At 45.7% G+C, this 17729-nt stretch overlaps 1 protein-coding gene across 2 annotated transcripts in view; it reads right to left on the reverse strand.

The window, feature by feature from the left end:
- Positions 1-17729, reverse strand: part of fat4 (FAT atypical cadherin 4) — a 434764-nt gene that overhangs the window by 206986 nt on the left and 210049 nt on the right. For both annotated transcript variants that reach the window (XM_086009513.1, XM_086009521.1), the window contains exon 3: positions 14718-14849. In XM_086009513.1, coding sequence (XP_085865639.1) covers positions 14718-14849 — 132 coding nt within the window. The remainder of the gene's footprint in view (positions 1-14717; positions 14850-17729) is intronic.

Here is a 17729-nt window from a genome sequence, read left to right on the forward strand (position 1 = left end):
GCGATCCGAGGCTCCTTCCCTCCCTTAAGGGGAAAGGCCATGTTGCAGGCTCTGCATTGAGACCAGTTAGCTCGTCCCTGACGGCAGCTGCAATCCGGCCCGATCAGCCCCATGCACTCTAGCAGAATGCCGGGCTGATCGATCGCGGCCCAGGAGCAATTTCAAAAAATCAATTGAAGCATTGTTGAAATGTTTCTCCTACCCGCACCAACATCCCCTTTTAATTGTGCCTCCGAAGCTCCCGGCCTCCCGAACAATGTCTCCTGCAGCTGTCGGTGTTGTTGCCCGCCGATGCTGCAGGGGGCGGAAACAAAGTTCGGGTCCGGGGCGCTACCAGGGTGATGCGCATGGCAATGATGTCACGATCTCCGGGCGCAGGAGATCGTGGCACAAAGTGTTACCGCCGCCGCAAACCTTTCAGCCAATTTAGAGAGAGTGGTTCGTTTCGCCACGCCCGATCGGTAAGTCGTTAGTGCCCCGTTATCATCCCCCCCCCCACCCCAGAGGTGATAACAGGAGGTGCTAAGGTACCAAATTTCTCCCCCTCTGTGCAATATCACTGCTGAGCAGCTGTAGCTTTATGCAACGGAAAGAACTGGAAATGTGAGCTGAACACTTACAATTGTTGTAGTCTTTTTGTATGCAACATGGTCACCAGAAAGTTGAAGCCCTCCGACATCCACACAGTGCCACCAGGAGCATGTGCAAGTCCGATATGTGAGAGTTTAGATGATAGTGACTGGGGGATGGGGCTGGAGAAGGATGGGGCTGAATATCCGTGATGGATTGTCATCATTATTACTGGCTATTACCTGGCCCTGCAGCTGTAGATGAATTTTGGTACCAATCTTTTTGCAGGTGTCAGGAAGGGTCCAATAAATCTTTGCTGGGGTGGTAGAGGCAACACTGGCTGAATTTGGCATCAGATCTATAATTCTGGGCAGCAATTAACAGCAGCTCAAATATAACGAAAGAGTCAATACTATGAATTGGCACAAGTCGGATGATTGTCAAACACAATTTGGACGAGTTACCTCACAGCTGACAGGCTGTGTTCACAAACATCAGCGTAAACTATACATTCCGTCCATTAACTTAAATGGATGGAAAATCAAACGGGCTGTGTTATGGGCCTCCATACCCAATTTTCCTGTATAAGTTCCACACATGCGAAACTTTATGCCTCAGTACATCCTGGTGATGTTCAGCTGCTAATGTAGCCTTTTCTCTATGAGGCCATTCTTCACATTCCCCCTGTGGGGAAATAGTTTAAATATGTTCTGTGATCAAATACAGATTAAATACTGCCACTGAGGGAAGTTTCCAGACTTCCAGCTGCTAGTAAATTTCTAGTTTCGGGTTAATCTGCAAACTTCACTCATTGACATCAATTAACCTATAATGACAACAGCAATAGCAGCACCTTTAATGTAGAAAAACATCCTACACCTTTTTACAAATGGAAATGGACTAGAATATGTACACCAACCCATGGAGAGGAAGATTAAGCCTGGGCATAAAGATTGTGTATTGAGAAGATGTTAAAAGAAAGAAGTAGGGAAGCTGTATGGCTTGTGGGGGGGGGGGGGGGGGAGGTTGGGGGGAGGGGTGGGATGGGGAGATCCATTAAAGGATTATGGACATTTTAATACCAATTTTAAGGAAACTGAAAAGAAACCCTGGTCTGCTAAAAAAAGCAGCATATTGTTAAAAATATTAACCACAAAAGATAGTACAGAGAATTGTTAACCTAACTGCTTAGAAGTTTCCACATGTACGCTAACGACACCCAGCTCTACCTCACTACCTCTTCTCTCGACCCCTCCACAGTCTCTAAATTGTCAGACTGCTTGTCCGACATACAGTTCTGGATGAGCAGAAATTTTCTCCAGTTAAATATCAGGAAGACCGAGGCCATTGTTTTCGGTCCCCGCCACAAACTCCATTCCCTAGCCACTGACTCCATCCCTCTCCCTAACTTCTGTCTGAGGCTGAACCACACTGTTCGCAACCTTGGTGTCATATTTTTCCTGAAATGAGCTTCCGACCACGCTTCCGCAGCATAACAAAGACCGCCTACTTCCACCTCCATAACATCGCCTGTCTCCGCCCTTGCCTCAGCCCATCTGCTGCTGAAACCCTCATCCACACCTTTGTTACCTCTAGACTTGGCTATTCCAATGCACTCCTGGCTGGTCTCCCACATTCCACCCTACGCAAACTTGAGGTCATCCAAAACTCGGCTGCCCGTGTCCTAACTCGCACCATGTCCCGTTCACCCATCTCTCCTGTGCTCGCTGACCTACATTGGCTCCCGGTTAAGCAGCGCCTCGATTTCTAAATTCTCATCCTTGTTTTCAAATCCCTCCATGGCCTCGCCATCCCTATCTCTGTAATCTCCTTCAGCCCCACAACCCCCCGAGATATCTGCGCTTCTCTAATTCTGCCCCCTTGAGCATCCCTGATTATAATCGCTCAACCTTTGGTGGCCGTGCCTTCTGTTGCCTAGGCCCTAAGCTCTGGAATTACCTGCCTAAACCTCTCTGTCTCGCTGCCTCTCTTTCCTCCTTTAAGACGCTCCTTAAAATCTACCTCTTTGACCAAGCTTTTGGTCACCTGCCCTAATTTATCCTTATGTGGCTCGGTGTCAAATTTTTTTTGTCTTAAAATATTCCTGTGAAGCACCTTGGGATGTTTTACTGCATTAAAGGTGCTATATAAATACAAGTTGTTGTTGCAGGCTAAATGAAATGATATACTTTCGCAGAGATAAGGGACAAGGTTGAAGAAGATAGCTGCCCAGCTAGACCTCGAGTGACTGCGGCAACATTGGAAAACTGCTTTTGCATCAGAGGGAGAGAGGGAGGATGGAAAGTTACTGAGAAGTTTGGTTTATCAGAAGCCAGGGTATAAATATGGACTGTTTAAGCCTCGAAAGCAAGAAGATAAAAGGCTGCAGTCAGCAAGGAAGGAGTCCACTGTTCAAGAAGAAAGAAGACATCAAAAGTGTACCCTCAGACAAGGGCGTGATAAACCCTTCATTTTGGGTGTTATACAGACTTTCCTTTAAGGTTTTATTATTGTTAACTGTTTATTGACTAATTGGTAGAAGCAATAAAGCATTGCTGATTTTACCAATACGTTGACTTATGCCTGTGACTGATCTTCCCTCTGGGTTTGAATTTAAAATCTATAGATATTAGAGTGAAATCCTATGAAATGGGTAAATCCTACCCCAGAGAGTAGGGCCAAGAGCTGAAGGCTCTGCCACCATTGCTGAGACAAAGGGAGTGGAGGTGAGAATCAGTGGCCCGAAGGAGAGCTATAAAGCTGGAGGAGGTGACAGAAATATGGTGAGAAAGGCCATGGAAAGATTTGAAAATGAGGATATGGAGTTTAAACTTAACTCTTTGGGGGTAAAGGGACCAGTGTAGGTTATGCAGGTAAAGGGTGAGGAGGAGTTAGTGTGGAACAGGGTACAGGTACAGGGTGCGGTCTCCTCTACATTGGGGAGATCAAACGCAGATTGGGTGACCGCTTTGCGGAACACCTCCGTTCAGTCCGTAAGGGTGACCCCGAGCTTCCGGTCGCCTGTCATTTTAATTCACCGCTCCATTCCCACTCGGACCTCACCGTCCTTGGCCTCTTGTATTGTTCCACGGAAGCTCAACGTAAACTCGAGGAACAGCAACTCATCTTCCGACTAGGCACTTTGCAGCCTTCCGGACTCAATATCGAGTTCAACAATTTCAGATCATAACCTCGGCCCCTATTACTTTTTTACTTATAATTTTTTCCACCCCTTTGTTTTGGGTCCTCCTTTTACCACCCCCCCCCCACACCCTTTCCTTTTGTTTCTCTCTCTCACCTGGCATCTGTCTCTTACCTGCCAGTACACTTCACACCTAATCTCAGCTGCCTTTTGTCTCCACGGGCCTATTATCATCTCGTCTGGCTTCGAATACCTTTTATTGTCTCTTTTGTTCGATCGCAGCCTTGCCTTCGATCTATTTTATTTTCTTTCCAGTTTTGAAGAAGGGTTTCGACCCGAAACGTCAACTCAAATTTCTCTCCACGGATGTTGCCTGACCTGCTGAGTTTTTCCAGCATTTTCTGTTGTTATTTCGGATTTCCAGCATCTGCAGTATTTTGCTATCATACAGGTAGCTACAGTTTGGATAACCTGGACTTTGTGGATGGGAGGCCAGAAAGCAAGTCTTCCCTAGTTAGTTTCTCAGGTTCAGAGCCATTTTTTCTCCTGTGAGTGGTCCCGTGTGCATTATGATCAGGAGTTTAAACTTTACTGCCCACTATCTAGTCAGAATGAAGTGGGGACTGTAACAATGAGGCCCCCTTGTTATAGGAATTGGATACCATAAACTCATGTGTGCCTACATGTGCGCTTCTCCAATCTTTTAAAAGAGGGACTTACTGACACTTTTGTGAGATGAAACCAGATACAAATTGTTGAGCTGCTTTTTGTTTTACAAGGTAAGATGGTTGAAAATCCTGAAACACATCATCAGGGCAACTGAATAATCGAATCATGAGGAGTTTCAGTGATATTGAGGCTGAAGCAGGTAATATTGTACAAGTGGAAATATGTAATGTTGGTGATGAATTGGATGTGGGGTTTGAAGCTCATTTCCAGACCAAACAAGGCGGCAAGATTTTAGATGGTCTGGTTCATTCTGAAATATAGCCAGGGAGGGGTGTGGAATCAGTGGCAAGGGAGAGGGTTTATGGCAGGGGCTGAAAATGATGACTTCAGCCTTCTTGATGTTGTTAGAGGAAGCTGTGACTCAGTCCATGAATAATGTTGGATTGGTAGTCTGGTAGCATAGAGGTGATCACAGAGTTTCAAGAGATTGAGGATAGGTACAGGTGAATGTCATCAGCATACAAGTGAAAGCTGATCCCATGCTATGGAAGATGTCGCCAAGGGTTTCATGTAAACAAAGAAAGGAGGGTGGGCAAAGAGATAGCCTTGGTGGTGATTGAAATCTTGAGGGCGGGGAGGCCACAGGAGATGGCAAAGTTGATGGGTGACCATGGGTTTGAGTGCAAGGCTTTAGACAAGGACTGAAATTAAGTGAGGATAGGAGGCAGAGAAGTTGGAGGTGAAGTCCCCAAGATGCTCAGTGCAGAGGCTATGTGGCAAGAAAAGGGAGGGCATACCACTGAGGAAGTTGGTGTGGGGGTTGGCAATGTAGCACACAAGGATTCTGAATGCGAGATGGACAGTATGGAACAGGGTAAGATTATTAGCCATAGGTCACTGGCAGCACTCTCACCTCTGGGTCAGAAGGTTGTGGGTTCAATTCCCACTCCAGAGACTTGAGCACATAATATAGGCTGACACTCCAGTGCAGTACTGAGAGCGTGCTGCACTGTCAGAGGTGCCGTCTTTCGGATGAGGCATTAAACCGGATGAGACATTAAACCTCATTTGTCCTCTCAGGTAGACATAAAGGATCCCATGACACTATTTTGAAGAGGAGCAGGAGAGTTCTCCCTGGAGTCCCTCAACCAATATCACTAAAACAGATTATCTGGTCATTATCTCATTGTTGTTTGTGGGAGTTTGCTTTTTACAAATTGGCTGCCAGATTTCCGACATTACAACAGCGACTAGACTTCAAAAAGTACTTAACTGCCGTTTTAGGACGTTGTACGTCTTTCTTTCATTTCTTGCTTTCTTTGAAAGTTGAAGGGTAGAGGTCAAGATGTGACTTGGTTATGTCACCGCATAGCATACAGAACCTCAGCGTAGAATAAATTTCGTTTTTCTTTTTATATACTTCCGAACCTTTAAAGTGTGAAGTGAAGTGTGTTGGACATTCTCAAAGTGTTTAATAGATATGTTGGGAAGTAGGTTGTGACCTCTTCCAAGTCCAAAACTAGGCAGAGGGCAGAGTTGAGGAGCTCCAGGAGCCTGATTTAAGGGAAATCAATTTTGTATATTTATCATTAAAAAAGTCAAGAGGCATCCATATTCACCTGGTATAGGGAGGGGTTTATTTATTTGTGTTATCTCTTACTTTTTTGCAGGATTTCTTAGATCCAATCTGTTTGCCATCTCTTTGTTTAGATGCTGCAGATTTAGATGCAGTTCCAGTAGTTTTTGGGTCTGCCAGCCCCTTTCTTCTTGCTGATGGAGCTGAACTTCATTTTGAAGTCCTGGCAGTTTTACAAACACAGGAGCAGTTTGAATCATCTAATGTTGATATTGTACTCTAAACCCCACATTACAAAACAAAAGAAATCTGGCGAAAACTGACAAAGAACAAAGACCCAGAACCCTGGATATTTACAGGTCCGTTTACATCAAAAATAAAAAAAACAGCATCTTTCTCAAAGAAACAGCCTGTCCGACTAAAAACAGGCAAGTGCCAAACCTAATTGGAGTGATGAGTGCAGTAGTGGTGGTGTGATATCGATGAAAGAAAAACAAAACCAACATAAACTGAAATTACACAGTATCGCATAACTTGAACCACAGTATTAGGAGTTGTCTTTAAAAAACGATATATACGGTACGTCAACATGGAGTGAACTTACCTACCACTTCATACTTAAAAAGTGACTTGTACCACTGTAAAGTTCTATTTCTAACCAGTAACATGTGCAGTTGAACATTTTCATGTCAGTTGTAATTTCTCTCTTGTATACTTTCTCAGTGTTTTTATCCAGCAGCATTATGTTCTGGGGCTTGTATATACAGGTGCCTCTGCTCATTGAAATACTTACCATAGTACAGGCAGTGAAAGATCTGAATGAGGAGTTTCCGGGTATTCCTAGTTACCACAGACTTTAATACCTCAGCTCAGACTTTGTTGTTTCATCTTTTTTATAATGAACACCAGCTATATAAGCAGCTTTGCATCATGTAAGTATGAGGGTCCTGAGTGGCTCTGCATCAAGGTGCAAGGAATGTATTTTAGTGCAAGTAATATCACTTGAACCAAGGGAACATTTTAAGCAAAAAATGTCCCAACACTAAAAAATATCAGATATAAAAAACAGCGATTGATTTTTAAACACATTTAGAACTACAAACGTTTGGGAATGTTCTCTCTGTCACTGAATAACAAAATACAATTTCTTTGGGTGGGGTGGGGGGGAAGGTTGTCTCAATCAACCGCCGTAATTCCGGCAGAAACCCTGGATTAACAATGTAAATGGGGTTTCCGCCGATCTTCTGCTGAAGTTACAGCAACAGTTTGGGAGAATCCCCGAGGAAATTCCCAGTGAGGATAATTTTCATTCAGGATATATTTACAGCCATGTAGATCAGAAGCTTAAATAAATGACCTGCTGAGGGTTGTAGTGTATGTACCTTTAAGAGCCCCAGTGTACTGTAATACCGGTAGTGACCACTCGGGTATATAAGCCTGTATAGCGTCTTGTATCTTTTAGTTCACCTCCAGACTTTGTTCAGTAAACACCTGTTAAACCAACTCCTGCATTCCATGTCTCCATTAACACACGGATACAACAGTGGCGACGAATTGGAAACGGACTTACCTGCAATTCGGCAGCACCTCAAGGAGATCGATTCCTCAGACGAAGGTCGAAGAAAAAAAAACAAAAAACTGTAAGTTCACCAGCTAGCCGGGCTGGTGGCAGGTACTGCACTAATCCTTCCTGGGCGGCGGGCTGGGGCTCGATCGGGTAGCTCTGCAGCGGGGCCGAGCAGCGAGTCGGAAGGCGGAGGCAAACAGAGACGGAGGGTGGAGCACTCGGGAGACGGCCAGCGCTGCAAAGCAGGTCGGCGTTCGGACCAAGCAGAGGGAGGGAAAAGTCCCAGAGAGTCCGGCGGGAACGAGTCTCCAACTATTAAAAAAATATCTGTGTAAATAAAAATCGCAGAGAACAGCGTTGTCAGCAGCGGCGGGAAAGCGCGGGAGGCGCTATTTTTGATTTTCAGGATGCCTAAGACTGACAATATTACTGTTTTCGATAATGATATGGAGGATTGGACCACATATGTGGAAAGAGTGGAGGTATATTGCACAGCGAATGAAGTAGAGGATGATAAAAAGGCATCGGTACTTCTAAATCTGATGGGCGCAAGGACATACGGGCTGTTATGAAACTTAATCACTCCAGCCAAACCGATGGACAAGAATTTTAAGGAGATTGTTGATACCCTACAGGAGCACTTAAACCCAACACCGCTGCTGATAGTGGAACGATTCAAATTCTTCAGGAGGAATCAGCACAAGAATGAAAGTAATGCTGATTACCTCACCGAATTAAGAAAGCTGTCAAAGCACTGCCAATTCGGGGCAGGACTGCCAGATTCTCTACGAGACAAATTCGTCTGCGGTCTCCTAAGTGAAGGAACACAGAAAAGGCTACTTTCTGAGAAAGATTTGACACTGGACAAGGTTTTCAGTGTGGCTGTATCATATGAAGCAGCAGCAAGAGGAGCTGCAGAGATACAGCAAAAGCCACAGGACTTCGGCACCCATGAAATGACACGGGGTTTCGAGAGATGTTATCGTTGCGGCAGATACACCCATGACCAGAGGGACTGCTGGTTCAAGGACAAAGCATGCAGGCAATGCGGAAAGATGGGACACATTGCACGTGTATGTTGATCTGGAAACAAAAAATCCACTGACAGAAAAAAAATCAATAAGGAAAAGTACAGAAAGGTACAAATGATGACGGACAGTAGCTCCGAAGACCAGAAGAGCGATAGCAACTCCGGAAACAAGAGACTAAGCTGTCTCAAATTACATAATGTAATTGCCAAAGAAGATTACCAGACCATTTGGGTTACCCTCACGATAGCGGGGTCCCCAGTTAAAATGGAGCTAGATACAGGATCAGACGTGTTATCCAAGGTAGATTGGAGCGAGTGGGAAACACCCATCGTCCCGGTCATGAAGAAAACGTTGAATAATGATAAATCTGAAGAACAGAGAAAAATTCGCATCTGTGGGGACTTCAAGGTGACTGTAAACCCGGTCCTTCACGCGGTACAGTATCCAGATATTTTCGCCTCACTATTCGGAGGGAAACGTTTCACCAAAATTGACTTGGCACAGGCATATCTACAGATGGAGGTTGAGGAGGCCTCTAAAAAGTATCTCACGATAAACACACACAAAGGCCTGTACCAGTACAATCGACTGGTTTTCGGAGTAGCATCAGCTCCAGCTATCTGGCAAAGAGCTATGGAGCAAGTCCTGCAAGGGATTCCGGGGACTCAATGCTACCTAGACGACATCCTTGTAACAGGAGAAAACGACAACGAGCACCTTGCCAATTTGGAGCAGGTGCTCACTAGGCTGAGAGAGTGGGGCCTACGAGCAAATCGCCCCAAGTGCGAATTTTTCCAGAAACAAATATCATATTGTGGCCATATAATTAACGAAGAAGGGTTGCATAAGTCACCTGAAAAAATTGAAGTGGTCATAAAAGCCCCAGCACCTGAAAATGTCTCACAATTAAGGTCGTTCCTGGGATTGATAAATTACTATCATAAATTTTTACCGAACTTGTCAACTGTTCTGCACCCTTTTAACGCACTGCTACAAACGGGAGTAATTTGGAAATGGAGCGAAGACTGTAAACGTGCCTTCCATAAATGCAAAGGCTTGATCACGTCCAAGGAAGTGTTGGCTCATTACAACCCATCACTGCCAATCAGACTGGCGTGCGATGCATCCCCTTACGGCGTAGGAGCGGTATTATCGCATAGATTCCCTGATGGCTCGGAGCGGCCGATAGCTTTTGCGTCACGCTCATTGAACTCAGCTGAGCGTAACTATGCCCAGATCGACAGGGAAGCACTCAGCCTGGTGTGGGGAGTGAAGAAATTCAACCATTACCTACACGGACAAAAATTTACCTTGTTGACTGACCATCAACCCCTCGTCTCCATATTCAACCCTACAAAGGGCGTTCCCATTATGACAGCGCAAAGGCTACAGAGGTGGTCCCTTTTCCTAGGGGCACACCAGTATGACATAGAATACAAAGGATCAAAACAGCATGGGAATGCTGACGGTTTATCGCGCCTACCGTTGCCAACGGTAGATGAAGCACCTGCAGTGGACCCAGTGGAGATGTTCCACTCGACCATAGTGGAATGTCTACCAGTAACAAATTCTACCATTGAAAAGGAAACGAGAAATGACCCGACTCTCTCACGAGTCTACGATTTAACGGTGAAGGGATGGCAAGCACATGGCGAACCACTGTTGCCAACATTCTCGCAAAGAAGAGAACAGCTGTCAGTGTGCCGAGGAACCTTGATGTGTGGATCCAGAGTGGTGATTCCACCCAAACTCCAGGATAAAGTGCTAAAGGAGCTTCACGAGGGGCATCTGGGTGGAGTGAAAATGAAGAACCTAGCCAGAGCGTTTGTGTGGTGGCCAGGTATCGATGGAGACATCGAAGAAATGACCAAGAGCTGTCTAGGATGCCAGAAGGTCCAAAACGCCCCACCACAAGCCCCTCTACATTCATGGGAGTGGCCCTCATCTCCATGGCAAAGGGTACATATCGACTTTGCTGGTCTATTTATGGACTCAATGTTCTTAATCGCGGTTGATGCACACTCCAAGTGGCCGGAGGTAATAAAGATGTCCTCCACCACCACGGGAAAAACCATCACAGTATTAAGGGCCATATTTGCCAGGAATGGGCTGCCTGAACAGATCTGTTCTGATAATGGACTGCAATTTGTGTCCTAAGAATTCAGGAAGTTCTTAAAAAACAATGGGGTTAAGCACTACACGTCCGCCCCATACCATCCCGCCACCAATGGATTAGCTGAAAGGTTTGTCCAGACCTTCAAGAAGGCCATAAAGGCCATGGGTAATGAAGACATAAATCTACAACATAAGGTAGATAACTTCTTGTTTGCGTACAGGAATGCAACACATGTGGTTACAAACCAAACTCCCGCCATGATGTTTTTCAATAGAAGACTAAGATGCCGGCTGGATTTGATCAAGCCAAACATCAGAAGGGACGTAGAGAACCGGCAATTTCAAGGCATGAATGAAAGGCCAACTAGAACCTTCCAGATAGGTCAACAAGTTTTGGCCCGGGACTACCGTACCGAGAAATGGCAGCCTGGAACTATTTGCACACGACTAGGACCGCTGATGTATACCGTGGACATTGGAGAAAGCATAATAAGGCGCCATGCTGACCAGATCATAGAGTCATCCGAAAAGGGACAACCTACACTACAACTCTATACGCCTAATGATGAAGCAGAGATACCCATAGTATCTACCTCCGATCCGGTGACACTGGAACCAGATGAACCCGACACTGGCATTCAAGCCGAATCGACCTTGCCAAAAGAACCTACTACACCACCGAAAACTACTACACCACCGAGGCGTTATCTGGACCAAGTCAGGAAGCCTCCAGAGAGACTGACTTATAATTGATTAACTGCAGCAAATGTGTAGATTATTGTTCTTGTAAACATGTTAATTAATGATTACTTAAAATGTTATGTACTAATTATCTAAAAGGGGAGGAATTGTAGTGTATGTACCTTTAAGAGCCCCTGTGTACTGTAATACCGGTAGTGACCACTCGGGTATATAAGCCTGTATAGCGTCTTGTATCTTTTAGTTCACCTCCAGACTTTGTTCAGTAAACACCTGTTAAACCAACTCCTGCATTCCGTGTCTCCATTAACACACGGATACAACAGGGGTGATATGACTGTGGCCATTTGGCCCTGTTAGTCATAATGCATTAAAATGTATCATTGTTGACTTAGAATGATACTCAGTGATATAAGAATGAGACAATAAGAGCCATTTAGCTAGTCCTGATGGTGCCTGAAAATTACACTGTGGGATACTCGTGTATGAACACGTAACAGCACCCATATTCCTCTCCCCACTCTGCCTCGACGTTAATTAGGCCTAGCACACCTGAAGTGCATTGTGGCTGAATTGATCCAAACTCGCCTGGATTTGCAGGTTGAGGTGATTAGAATGCCCTCAGTGTGGGCCCGTCCTCTGGCAGGGCTCTGCTTCCAGAATTGAAGGCACAAAGCCAGCCCCTGTGACTCCTGCAGCAATAATGACCATCAGCTGCGGGATATTCTGGTCGCTATCAAAAAACACCAGCCAGAAGGTGTCAGCCCTGAGGACCTAAAGGGTTCCTGTTGGAAAATAAAGCCACTTACCTTTTTAGGCCTTCTTTGTCTAGTTGCCTAGTGCTTTCAGACCCTCCAATCTGATGGGTGGCCAGGAGCAAGAGATAGCGACAGCTTTTTTAGGTGCTCCTTTCAGCAAACTTTAAGGAAAATGAGACAGGAGGGCAAAGTTTGCCCCCTTCCCCTTATTTGCATGCCTGTCCTTTGCCTTGCAATACCGTAGGCACAAACATCCTTTCCCCCCACCCCATTGGGGAAAGCCCAGGAAATCCAGGGACAGCGCAAAGGGATGGAGACCCAGCATCATGAGCCTTCACCTCTTTTTCCTCTCCTTTGCCCCTAGGAACTGAGCATTTCCCAGGTGAATAGGAGAGAAATACCGGGACTACGTGCTCAGATGAAATTCCTTTCCCCGCTATTTTAGCTCATTTCAAATTTATAGTTAAAATCGCCATTAAAATAGCAGGGAGAAGAATTTCAAATGAATGTGTTATGCACTAATATGCTGGTATCCCGTGGTGTAACTTCAGGGCCATGGTGATTATATGCCATTCATACGTGCCTGCAAAAGTGTTACATGGGATTATCTGAGTTCATCTAAATATGTGGCTAGGCTGGGGGTGGGGGCAGGGGAGATGGTGGAGAGTTGTAGGGCATTGGAATTTTTCCAGGATTACTTTCAATCTACCTTCTCTTCAAAATAAAAACACAACAGTGTATGTGCACAGCCACATGCATTAGCAATTACGATGTTTTTTGGGCATGCCATTTTGAATGTCTTTTGTACATGGAAGTGAACCATTTGGTTTGAGTGCAACGGAACAGCAAATGGCTGAATTTAGCCCAATTGAATCTAAGCTGGCTCATTTACCGCAGGAGCAGAATTATAGTGGGGCCTGCTGAAGAATCGTAAGTGGAGCAGGCCCGGTGCTTGTTTAAGGCATCCGCCCGGGATGTGTGGCTGCCGTGAATCTTTTTAGTTTCCTTTGTGAGCTTTCTAATGAGTAAAATCAACAGCAGATTAATATTCAGCCATCTGATTTTTCATTATGCATTGTCACAGCCCCCTGTCTCTGCATTCATAAAATTAGGTTATTAATTTTATAACAGCAAGAATAACTTCACACTGGAGATGTTAGAACTGATATCTGTGCAGTGTGCTAGCACTGGTACCAAATAAATCACTCTCCCATAAATATTAGAATGAAATGGACTGAAGCCATGTTTACTGGCTGTCTGTTGAATATTGCATAATATTTAATAAATGTGGAATTCTAGAAGTCTGGAACGTAATTCCAAGACTCAACATTCTGGGACATTTGCATTAAGTGAATGGATACTGATGACATTCTGCATTCATTGCTTACTGAGAAATACTTTCCTTTAATGTTCGACCAAAATGTTTAAGAGCCTGAAGGGTGGAGTGTGTTCAAGTTGATGGAAAATGAAGGAAAACAATGTAGACATTCTTTTTAATACCAGAACCGCTGATTTCATTAAATTACAAAGCGTTAAAATATTCCTTCTCTTAACTTTGTCCTCCGTATTTTCTCTTACCTTTAGGTCTTTGTTCGTCATGGATTTATTCCCAACCCAGAGTGCAGCCAGACTTAGGGGGACAAATTTGGTGTCGCACCTTTTGGGGCACTAATGTTGCCTTAACGTTAAAATAAGCACCCGTCCGCCTGAAATTCAGTTGCAGCGCCTCAAGCTGGAGGTGGAACGCTACCGAAAAGCGCCCCCCCCTCCTTCTTGGGGCGCTACAACTGAATATTGTGGCGCTACGTGCAAAAGCGCGGCGCGTGTCAGCACGTAGCACCGCATCATTGCAGGCCCCCTCCCCTGATTAAAGGGGAGGGGGCTAGCGCTGCGCGCACCAGAGCACTGTTAGACCACCGGGGAGGGGGGAGCTGTGAAAACAGCCCGGCACTCAAGAGGAGCGATTGTGGCTGGCACCTTGAAGAAAAAAGGGGAAGGGGCCAGGTGCTGGCAGTCAGCCAAAAAAGATGGTCGCCCGACACCTGCCCTTTAAGTAGCGCCATCACGGCTGCAAAAACGGCACCCTGACCCTGTTGGATATATCGTCCGGCGATAGGTCAGGGGGCGCAACCAAAGTTTGCGGCCAGGGCGCAAGCGGGGCGCTTCGCACGGTGACACCGGCGGCGCAGCGGAGCGCTACCAGCTACCGCCGCCATTAACCTCCCGCTGAATTTCGCGGGAGGTGTTAGCGGCCCCGTGCTGCGCCCGGGCACTAGGGGATTTGTGCCCCGTTAGCAGCGCTAATGAGAGGTGCAAATCAACCCAATTTTTCCCCCTTAATCTTTTTTTGCCTCCTACAATCTACAGAATGTTAAAACCCAAGCTTGGTGTCATCCAATCACTACTTCTTGATTTACCTGGTCTTTTTTTCTATTCATTTTAACTTTGGTGCTGTCCTGCAGTATGGGCCTCAGCCCTTCACCAGATTTTCATGAGAAACTTAGTGGAAAAGAAAATTTAAAAATCTATCTATATGGGACTAAAATTCTTTGTGGAAAACAGATAATAAATCAGGAGACCCAGTACCTACCTCATCTGCATCTGTAGCCGACAGTTGTAATATTCGAAACCCATCCCCAATGTTTTCTTCAATGATGAGATCCAATGCATCGGTAGGAAATACAGGGGGATTGTCATTGATATCCTGCAGTGTTATTTCCACCTGAAAAAAAAAGAATCTGTTAGCACACCACTGGAGGAGATGATGATATATGAAGGTCTATTTAATACTGCACAACTCTCAAAGCATGTTATTTCTATGCCTAGGACAGCCAAGTGGATTCATTCATGGATCATGGGGCTAGAAATTCGGTATCGCCCCGGTTGGGGCGCTAAAAGCGGCAGGCATTAATCCTTCTGACCTCCACTAAATTGATTGTTAGTGCTCCAATGAGAACTGGAGCGCTAAATCAAGCGCTAATCACCTAACTTAGAGCACTACACACAGAGAGCGGGGCGCTACACACAGAGAGCGGGGCGCTACCCGCAAAGCGATAACCAATTTCAGGTGCACTGCAATCGGGACTCATCATTCACACTGGCTCCTGCCAGTTCTTAAAGGGGAGGTTCAATTATTCTGCACAACCTCATTGCTGGCTCTGAAGGCAACCTCCAAGCAACTCAACAGCTACATCTCTTATCCTCATGGCTGATCCCAGTCCCAGGGAGAGAGCTCGCCGGTTCAGCAACCACACATTGGAGGCATTGGTCGCGGAAAGAAGGAGGGCAGTGCTGTTCCCGGCCGCTGGCAGGAGGCCACTGCCCCAGGTCTTCAGGGCAACGTGGAAGGAAGTGGCCCAGGGCGTCTTGCCAGCAGTGTGGTCCTCAGGACTCTCACAGAGTGCCGTAAAAAATTCAACCACCTCACTCAGGTGGTCCGGGTGAGTACATGCTTCAACAAGTCTGGGGGGATTGACAGTGGATAGACAATGGCAAGCATTCAAAGATAGAATGGAAGAATTCCAGAACATGTTTATACCGGTTTGGCATAAAAATAAACCTAAAAAGGTGGCTCAACCGTGGATAACGAGGGAAATTAGGGACAGCATAAAATCAAAAAAAAGGGCATATCAACTGGCAAAAAAAAGCACCAGACCGGAAGATTGGGGGCAGTACAGGATACAGCAAAAGAGGACAAAGGGATTAATCAGGAAGGGGAAAATAGAATACGAGAGTAAACTTGCAGCAAACATAAAGACAGACTGCAAAAGCTTTTATCGGTATATCAGGAGGAAAAGACTGGTTAAATCCCAAGTCGGTCCCTTGCAGTCCGATTCGGGAGAATATATAATGGAGAATAAGGAAATGGCAGACCAATTAAACTCATACTTTGGTTCTGTATTCACAAAGGAGGACACAAATAACCTCCCAGGAATATCGGCAAACATAGGGACTAATGAGAGGGAGGAGCTGACAGAAATTAGTATCTCTAGGGATATGGTGTTGGGTAAGTTGAGGGGACTGAAGGCCGACAAATCCCCGGGGCCTGATAAACTACATCCTAGGGTACTTAAGGAGGTGGCCCTGGAGATAGCAGATGCTCTAAGGATCATCTTCCGGAACTCCATTGACTCGGGAACAGTACCCGTGGATTGGAGGGTAGCTAATGTTACCCCAATATTTAAAAAGGGGGGTAGAGAGAAAGCAGGGAATTATAGACCAGTAAGCCTTACATCGGTTGTGGGCAAAATGCTAGAGTCCATTATTAAGGATAAAATAGCGGAGCACTTGACAAATGGGGAAAGGATCGGACAGAGTCAACATGGATTTACAAAGGGTAAATCGTGTTTGACTAATCTGCTGGAATTTTTTGAGGAAGTAACTGGTAAAATAGATGGGGGAGAGCCAGTGGATGTGGTGTACCTTGACTTCCAGAAAGCCTTCGATAAGGTTCCACACAAAAGATTATCATGCAAAATTAAGGCTCATGGAATTGGGGGCAAAGTATTAACGTGGATAGAGAACTGGCTGGCGGATAGAAAACAGAGAGTTGGAATAAACGGCTCGTTTTCGGAGTGGCAGGCAGTGACCAGCGGGGTGCCGCAAGGATCTGTCCTGGGACCCCAGCTGTTCACAATATATATAAATGATCTGGATCAGGGAATTGGATGCAATATTTCCAAATTCGCTGACGACACTAAACTAGGAGGAGGGGTGGGCTCTGATGAGGATGTCAGGAGGCTACAGTGCGATTTGGACAGGTTGGGGGAATGGGCGGATACGTGGCAGATGCACTATAATGTGGATAAATGCGAGGTTATCCACTTTGGGGGTAAAAACAGGAGGGTAGATTATTATCTAAATGGCAATAGATTGGGAGATGGGGAAGTGCAGAGGGACCTGGGTGTTCTTGTGCACCAGTCACTGAAGGAGAGCATGCAGGTGCAACAGGCGATTAAGAAGGCAAATGGTATGTTGGCCTTCATATCAAGGGGGTTCGAGTATAGGAATAGGGATACCTTACTACAGCTGTACAAGGTGCTGGTGAGACCGCATCTGGAGTATTGTGTACAGTTTTGGTCGCCCCATCTGCGGAAGGATGTTCTTGCCATGGAAAGAGTGCAGCGGCGATTCACCAGGCTGATACCTGGAATGGCGGGAATGACCTACGAGGAGAGATTGAATAGTTTGGGCTTGTACTCACTGGAGTTTAGAAGATTGAGAGGGGATCTCATCGAAACATATAAAATTATGGCAGGCCTGGACAGGCTGAATTCAGAGAGAATGTTTCCAATGGCAGGGGAGCACAGAACCAGGGGCCACAGTCTAAAAATAGCGGGCAAATCATTTAAAACAGAGATGAGGAAGAATTTCTTCACTCAAAGAGTGGTGAGCCTGTGGAATTCCCTGCCACAGAGGGCTGTGAAGGCTAATTCAATAAATATTTTCAAGAGAGAATTGGATATATTTCTGAAGGCTAAGGGGATTAAGGGTTACGGAGAAAAGGCAGGGACGGGGTACTGAACTGGTAAGATCAGCTAAGATCTCAGACGAAGATCAGCCATGATCTCATTGAATGGCGGAGCAGGCTCGAAGGGCCGAA

Source organism: Somniosus microcephalus, chromosome 2 (genome assembly GCF_052327205.1).
Source record: "Somniosus microcephalus isolate GS21.2 chromosome 2, FLI_Smic_1.0, whole genome shotgun sequence".
Classification (NCBI taxonomy): Eukaryota; Metazoa; Chordata; class Chondrichthyes; order Squaliformes; family Somniosidae; genus Somniosus; species Somniosus microcephalus.